This window comes from Oreochromis niloticus, linkage group LG11, assembly GCF_001858045.2.
Source record: "Oreochromis niloticus isolate F11D_XX linkage group LG11, O_niloticus_UMD_NMBU, whole genome shotgun sequence".
NCBI classification, from domain to species: Eukaryota; Metazoa; Chordata; class Actinopteri; order Cichliformes; family Cichlidae; genus Oreochromis; species Oreochromis niloticus.
The window spans coordinates 20,418,345-20,426,379 of NC_031976.2; the positions used below are offsets into that span (position 1 = coordinate 20,418,345).

General features: G+C 41.0%; 1 protein-coding gene across 1 annotated transcript; it reads right to left on the bottom strand.

The window, feature by feature from the left end:
- Positions 1-300: 300 nt before the first annotated feature.
- On the bottom strand, positions 301-2,216 carry LOC109204166 (uncharacterized). The gene is made up of 2 exons (XM_019364500.2): positions 2,044-2,216; positions 301-1,935 (listed from the first exon to the last, which is right to left on the bottom strand). Exon 2 carries the CDS (start codon positions 1,811-1,813, stop codon positions 1,196-1,198), a length of 618 nt encoding a protein of 205 aa, XP_019220045.1. The 5' UTR covers positions 1,814-1,935; positions 2,044-2,216; the 3' UTR covers positions 301-1,195.
- Positions 2,217-8,035: the final 5,819 nt, after the last annotated feature.

Below are 8,035 nucleotides of genomic sequence, written 5' to 3' on the forward strand. Positions count from 1 at the left end.
TGGAGCCTTATTATTGGGCATACTTATCAGCACTTCCTGGAGTTCACCTGGCGTCAGTGGCGAATCCAGGGCCATTGCTTGACTGTCTAGTAATTTTGGAAGAGTTACGTTGTCAAGAAACTGATCAATTTCATTTTTAGACAGGTTTATTTGTGGTGAATATAAAGTTTCATAGAAATCCTAAAATGTTGTTTATTCTTCCAGGGTCATATATTGTGTTCCTAGATAAATCTTTAACAGCACATATAGTTGTTTTTTCTTTATTTATTTTTAACTGGTTAGCTAGAAATCGACCTGGATCTATAACTGTATCGAGTACTGTAAAATTAACATTTGTATGTATTAAAATTGCTACTCCCCTTTGTCTAGAATTATAACAGGCTGCAAACACATTAGGAAACTCAGGTGTTTTAAGTTCGTTTAAACCTGTGACAGGCCTGTGAGTCTCTTGTAATAAAACAACATCTGCCTGTAGTTTTTTAAGCTGGTTAAATATCTTTAACCTCTTTCCTCTGGTGCCAGCTCCATTTACATTCCATGTGACAAACCTTAGTGTGCCCATAATTGTGTGTGTATGTCTAATGATGTACGCTGGGTGTTTCGTTTAGACGGGTGAAGAGAATGTGGAAACATCACTTGTTTGTAAATAGAAAGAGAAAAAAAATGTGTGGTGAGAGGCTCCATAAGTCTGACTATGTGTGTGTATATTCACTAATATGAGCAAGCGTGGCTTGCGTGTGTCCTATAAGTCTGTGTGCGCTGTGAGGCTGTTGTAAATGTGCTGCCGTTGAGCGCATGTGTTTGCATAATTGTGGTGTGTGAATATGCAGAAATAGAGGGTGTTGCTTGTAGGTGAGTGGGGAAGTAGGTGATCACCGCAGTGAAAGAAAAGAGAAAGAAAGAAACCACGAGAACGGTGAGCGACAACATAAAAAAAGAAAAGAAATGGAAACATTCCAATCAAAGCAATGACGAAGGGTGACGGTGTTATATCTGCTATGACATCATACTGATATTACTAGGTTAAACACATGTTAAAGGAGAGAGTGTGAGTGAATAAGAAAAGAGTGTAGCGGGTTCTTATCTGGAGTGCAGTCAATATAACCACGGAGTGGTGCTGGGGTCGCGGTAGAGCTGTCCGTCCACGTAGAGCCGGTCCACGGCGATGACAGCGCGGGAGCCTCTCTGGATGAAGCTACGTCGAACTGGGAACAGGACTTTGCGTCATTCCAGGATCTCTTTGGGGAACTGGTCGTTCACGCTGAAGTCCGTTCCTTTCAGCTCCCTGCCGCGACTCTTCACCTGTTCCTTCTGTTTTAATTGGCCGAATTTGGCCACAATTGGACGTGGTCTCCCGGTCGGCGCCCAAGCGATGCACTCTTTCGAAGGTGATGTTCTTTACGGTGTCCTCCGGCAGCTTCAGGTGGGTTTTAATGAAGCTTTTCACAGTTGCTTCCGCGTCCTCTCTGGCAGATTCTGGAATACCGGAAAACACAAGGTTGTCTCGCATGCTACGGGCTTGTAGATCGATAACAGACTCTTTTATTTTTTTATTTTCTATGTTTAGCTGGGTCACATTATCGGTGAGAGATTTGACTGACTCCCGTAGCGTGGCATTTTCAGCGGCAAGCATTTCCACCTGCTGCTGGCTGAACTCCAGGGATTCTTTCAGAGATTTAAATTCACGGTGTAAAATCTCCACCAGCGACAGCCTCGCATCGAAACTGGACAATCGCTTGTCGATTGACTCCAGGATGTCTGCAATGTCTTTGCTGGCAGGCAATGTTGTGCCGGGGAGTCTGCCGGGCGACATCTCTTCGATGACGGTGTCTCAATTTTGGCCGGGGAAGATGCACTCTGAGCCTTCTTCATTACTAAATCTTGGAAGCACTGGTCGATGTAATCTTGGAGAGCGTCTAAACTCTCCCCGTTGTCCTCCAGGGTGTTAGAGATGATAGGACAGATGTTGTTAGTTATATGACAATTGATTAGTATATTTGGTATACTTGAAGCTTAAAGAAACTTTGTTAAATTCTACGTTACCATTCGCTTTTTTTCCCGCCAAATCTCCGGCGTCTGACGTCACCTACAACATGGGTCGCTTACCTTTTCCCGTCACTTCCGTCACTTACCTCGTCATTCCTATCATAACTCTGGTTTTACGTGGCCTATCAACACAATTAAAAAACTGGTATAAAGTCCACACTTTTTCCGTCAGTTGTTCCGTCTGACCTGCTCACATCTCCAATGGTTGTACACGTTGTCATTAATGTGGCTTCTTCACTCCTCATCAGCCACGCTGCTTTGCTAGCTAAAACACCGGTGTCGGCACATAAGGACGCTGTCATAGCCTGTCAACGATGTTGATTAGCTGCGTATATACGAATGTGAATCGCGTGATTGGCTGGACTATGGGATAAGGTGGCATCGTTCTAATCCCATATGGGAGCAGCCAGTCACTTACTGATTAACACTGCAAAACTGAATTGTTAAAGTTTTAATTTTAATTTCAATTCAGGTTCGATTTTTTTTTTGTGCACAGCGCAGATTTTTTGTGCGCAGAGACCGTGCCAGCAGTGCGCAATTGCGCACGCACGCAGCTTAGAGGGAACATTGCATGTGACACAAGCTGAGCTCATACTGCGAAAACTAAAAGTTAATCCAGTTGTTCCCAAACTTTTTTTTGCTAGGCCCCCCTTTGTTTTACAAGAAAAATGTATGTGCACGCGCACAAGCACACACAAACACATCCTCCAAACAGACACACCCATATTTTGCTCCATTGCGGTTTATTTCACACCTCAAACATTTAGTAAACAATTAAGCAAATACAAGTAAACTGAAATAAATTACAGGTAGTAATAAAATAAACTACTAACTCTTGTACGCTACGTCCACACCTACATGGGTATTTTTGAAAACGCAGCTGTTTCTGTGCGTTTGGACCTTTCGTCCACACGTAAATGGCGTTTCGAATCACCCAAAACGGAGATTTTTTAAAACTCCTTTTTTACGTTTATGTGTGGATGAGGAATACAGAGTTCGTCACACAACGTCAAAGGTATGTGCCTTTTTTCACGTCATGCTGTGCGCACGTTATTGTTTACATGAGATGAATTGCAGAATGGCAGATAGAGACAAAATACTGTTACTGTTAATCTGACTATCTTCAGGTTTTACACGCTTACATATACGCGCAGTTACTGTCCCTCCATTTAGAAAGGCAGAGGCGTCATGATGTAATTATTTTACATGTAGTTGTTTTTTTCCCTGTGTAATAATATTCAACATTGATATCAATACATTTTTCAAAAAATGCCTCTCTGTGCAAAATAGGTTTAAAAACATAAACAACTGTAGGATACTGTTAGTCCGTGATTTGAACCGGGGGAACAAATTGTGGCAGGATCAGCCTGATATTATTTGTATCCCGCTGTAACTTTACTGTATAAAGAGCTAACATCTCCAAAATGTCAGTACTTAGTCATTACAAGAAGTGTTTGTGAACTAAAAATCAAGAATGTGGGATACTGTTTGTCCTTGATTTGAAGAGCCCAGCGCGTGCTCCCGATGCAGGGAAAACCAATTATGCAGGGGAGACCTACCTTGGCACTTGTGCAGGTGAAACCAAAGGGAAGATATGCTTCACCATATTGGCTTAGAATGAAGTTGGTTTGGAAACATATTCAGCTATGCTTCATCTCCTGCTTTGCGTTTGTGTGGGCACCAGTGTCCAAGCGTTTTTTGGGTTTTTTCCCCCCCTTTTCATACTGCGCCCCCCCGCAATGGCTCTGCGCCCCCCCCCCCTAGAGGGCGGGCCCCACACTTTGGGAAGCTCTGAGTTAATCCAAGGAGTCATTTCTACTGATATAACTAACTCAGCAACACCTGCATCGCGTGACCTCCATGTTTACATACAGTAGCTGCACATTGTGTCCTCTAATCTTTGTGTTTGGTAACATCAAAGGAATGCTAACAGGAAATATCTGATGTCATATCTATCATATTTAATTATTAGTTATTATTCGTCACTGGCTCTCTACTGTATGAGCCCACCGTTCATATGTTTCCTTCCTGTGATTTTAACACTTTGTCTGAGTGTCACAACTAAACAGCAGCGGAAAACAAACCAAAGCTTTCCACGGGTGAAATGTCTGTGTTTAATGGCCAAGGTGGCTGAAGTAAAGACTTGATTTACACTGTCCTCTATAACCGGGGTTAAGTGCGCTCAGGTCATTATGAACAGTAATGAACCTCTTCAGGTAAAGCAGTCCTCACGAGCGGAGATGTTTTTGAATTTTGAAATCTTTCACACTGCCATGTTGCCATTATATGAATTACTACAGGTGAATACAATTAGACAAGAGTACATAAAGAAGACAAGAATCTCTGTCAGTCAGCATTTTCACAAGGCTCACCTGTTCAAAAATCTTTCCAGGTGAAGCTGGTGAAGATGTTGAAGATATTGTGCAAAGATGAGACATCTTAAATGCAAACCAAATATTCGAGAGATTCATTCATTCATTCCTCTACTTCACACTGATTCACCAAATCAGACAGTGGAGTAGAATAGAGTGGAAGCACGTTCCCTGGTCAGAACTTGGTGTAAACAACATGAAAGAATAAAACCATCCTGTCTTATATCAGTGGTTCAGGGTTATGGTTGAGGTGATGGTGTAAAGTGTAGGAGTATTTTCTAGGTGACTTTGTGCTCCTTAGTAGCAACTAAACCGAAGATTCTCAGGACAGATGCTCAGCCAACAAATCTGAGGCGGCTGTATGATGCTGTCATGTTGACATGGATTGAAATCTCTGAGGAATGTTTCCAGCCCCTCGTTGAATCTCTGTCATAAAGATTTAAAACAGTTCTGAAGACAAACAGGACATCCAGCCCTATAGTAGCAAGGTGGACCAAATAAAGTGACCTGTGAGTGTATTTTATTATGCATTGCCCAATGATGTGTTTCACTAAAAAGTAAAAATAGAAAATCAATAAGCCCCTTAGTTGTCTGATTATCCACCTGCTTTATCTTGTGAACCAGGACAAGTCAGGACAAGTGCCCCAAACTTTAGATAAAGTAGTTATTAGGAAAATATATTTTCTAGTGCTTATTTGCTGTGTATTTTGTTTTATGCATTTAATAACAGGCCAGTATATTAGAGGCCACTCTTCAGTTATAAACTGTGTCATAGGTCATTGCTTAGCAAGATTGAAATTGTGCAGAACAGGAAGCTTTGTGCAGATTTCCAGAGAGCATTGCGTGCGTTTGCGCTGCTAAGAGAGAACAACAGGAAACGGCGGGGCGAGAGGCAGTTAAGATAGATTTCTAAGTAATTGCAGAAGATCCCCCAAAAAAGAATTGTGTCTGTCACTAACGGTAACTGATGCAGGTTATGGTATCTGCTTACGCATGAGGGACGTGAACCCTGACATATAAAACAGTAGGATTTGTGCTTTCTACGCAGAGGGTGACGTTGTGTACATCTCCCACATATGTGTCACTCTAAAAAGTAATTCAGAGGCTTATTAAATATCACTATAAATATAAGTTAGATGAGCCTGATAAAATCTATGAATATCCTTTTAGTAATTATTTGAGTTTGATAAGTTGAAATAAATGTCTAAAATGTTAACGTACGCGTTTGTGTTAAATTAAGGTATTTATTTACATTTATCTCAGACAAAAAATTCAGTATGTGGTTCACAGAATACCTTCTTTGCATGTACTTAATATTTTTGTTTAAAATTGAATCAAAATATTTGAGAAAAAGGCATCTATACTCATCAGTATCTTGTACTAAAATCATTATTTATACTAATCAATATTATTTATTGTCAGTAACTACAACTGAAAAGTGTAAGTAAAACACGATAACGTAGAGTAATGGACTACCATGAGCCTTTTCCATTGTTTTGTTCATTTTGTTTTTTAAATACTCTGAGCTTTTGTGTTTGCTCTCCTGGTTTGCCATTTATCCCTCAAGTATGTAAGGCTTTGAGCTAAAAGGGAAAAGGCTCTTGTCTTTTTAGTGCTTGTTTATTCCGAGTTATTGCCATGTTCATGAAAATTAAATTTTCATTTGGAAAAATGTTAACATTTTTCATACATGTATTATGAAACACACAACTACATATTAGTTTGTTTGTTTTTTTAGACTTAGACTGGTCAGAGGGCCCAGTGGTGCCAGTGTCCGGCAGCCTTGCCTCTGTCAGTGCGCCCCAGGGCAGCTGTGGGTGCAGTGTAGCATGCCATAACCAGTGTGTGATCTGCTCTTTCCTGATAGCGTGGCAATGATCAGGTTTGTGGTTTATCAGAGTTTCAGTTCACACATTTAAAAAGTGCAGATGCTTGCTTTGCAGAGGTTAATGGTCTGAAGCTAAAACCACAAAGACACTGATGACGTATTTGTTTTTTCCTTCCATGTATTTACGGAGTTTTAAACTTTACACTGACACCATCGTTAAATAAAACAAAATCAACATAGCAGAACAAAACAAAACAAATAACCTGGCTCAAGAATACAAATAAATAAATGGAAAATCCAGATAATTTGATTATGAGATACAATTAACAATACACATATGTAAAATAGCAGTGACATGCTTGCATTATACCAGGGCCCGTGAGAAAACAGCAGAAATATCCAAACCGTATGGGCTCAAATTGTGGTCATAAATATTTTGTACTTGTAAATCAGGATTTGTATGTGTAAAAAGAATTTGTGTGTGGACTTAGCCAAAAATTATGTGTGAAACTCTGCACTCAAGTTTCAAGTTACAAGTACGAATTTTGACCCTATTTTTCTTCCTTTCATTTGATTGGTCAATGTCATGTCAATCACAAATTTAACTATCCAATCAGAGAATAGATGGGTTTGTCGAAGGGGCGCATTTTTGAACTGCAGGTCCTTGAAGGGTAATACAGTTTTAAGCTGGAGGATCTCTATATAAATATCTGATAGAAGCTAGGTCCCCTAACTTTCAGTAGCTGTTGAAAGGATAAAGTTGTGGTATATAAGTGGTTAGAAATACCATTATTACTTTAGGATTAGTTTAACACAAAGTCAGGGTTGACCCGGGAGCATTGCTGTGAGTCACAGTGCGGAGCATTAAGGTCCTAGCGGGGGGGGGGTTATCCTCATTTAGACATTAAAGATCCTCTGGTTTCTTTATGATTATGTTCTCAGTTTAGTCTTAAGAGCTTGTTACTTATGTCTGGTTTCTTGCCTTGATTTATTTCCCTTTCATGGTCCTTGCAGGCCTCAGCTCATGCTACATTGCCAAAAGTATTCACTTGCAAATCTGAATCACTGAATTCAGGTGTTCGATTCACTTCTAAGGTCACAGGTGTATAAAATCAAGCACTGAGGCATGCAGACTTCTACAAAAATCTGTGAAAGAGTGGGTTGCTCTCAGGTGCTCAGTGAATTCCAGCGAGGTGCCGTGATAGGATGCCACCTGTGCAACAAGTCCTGGCATGAAATTTCCTCACTACTAAATATTCCACAGTCAACTGTTAGTGGTATTATAACAAAGTGGAAGTGATTGGGAAAGACAGCAACTCAGCTAAGGAAGTGGTAGACCACATAAAATCACAGAGCAGGGTCAGCGGATGCTGAGGTGCACAGGGGACACCAACTGTCTGCACAGTCAGCTGCTACAGACCTCCAAAGCTCATGTGGCTTTCAGGTTAACTCAAGAACAGTGTGTAGAGAGCTTCAGGAATGGGTTCCTATGGCTGAGCAGCTCCATCCAACCTTTACATCACCAAGTGCAATGAAAAATGTCGGATGCAGTAAAGCATGCCGGCGCTGGACTCTAGAGCAGTGGAGATGTGTTCATGCTTCTCCATCTGGCAGTCTGATGGATGAGACTGGGTTTGGCAGTTTCCACGAGTTCAGTTTGGTCCCTTTGTTCCAGTGAAAGGAACTTAATGCTTCAGCATACCAACACATTTTGGACAATTTCATGCTCCCAACTTTGTGGCAACAGTTTGGGGATGGCCCCTCCCTGTTCCAGCATGACTGTAACCAG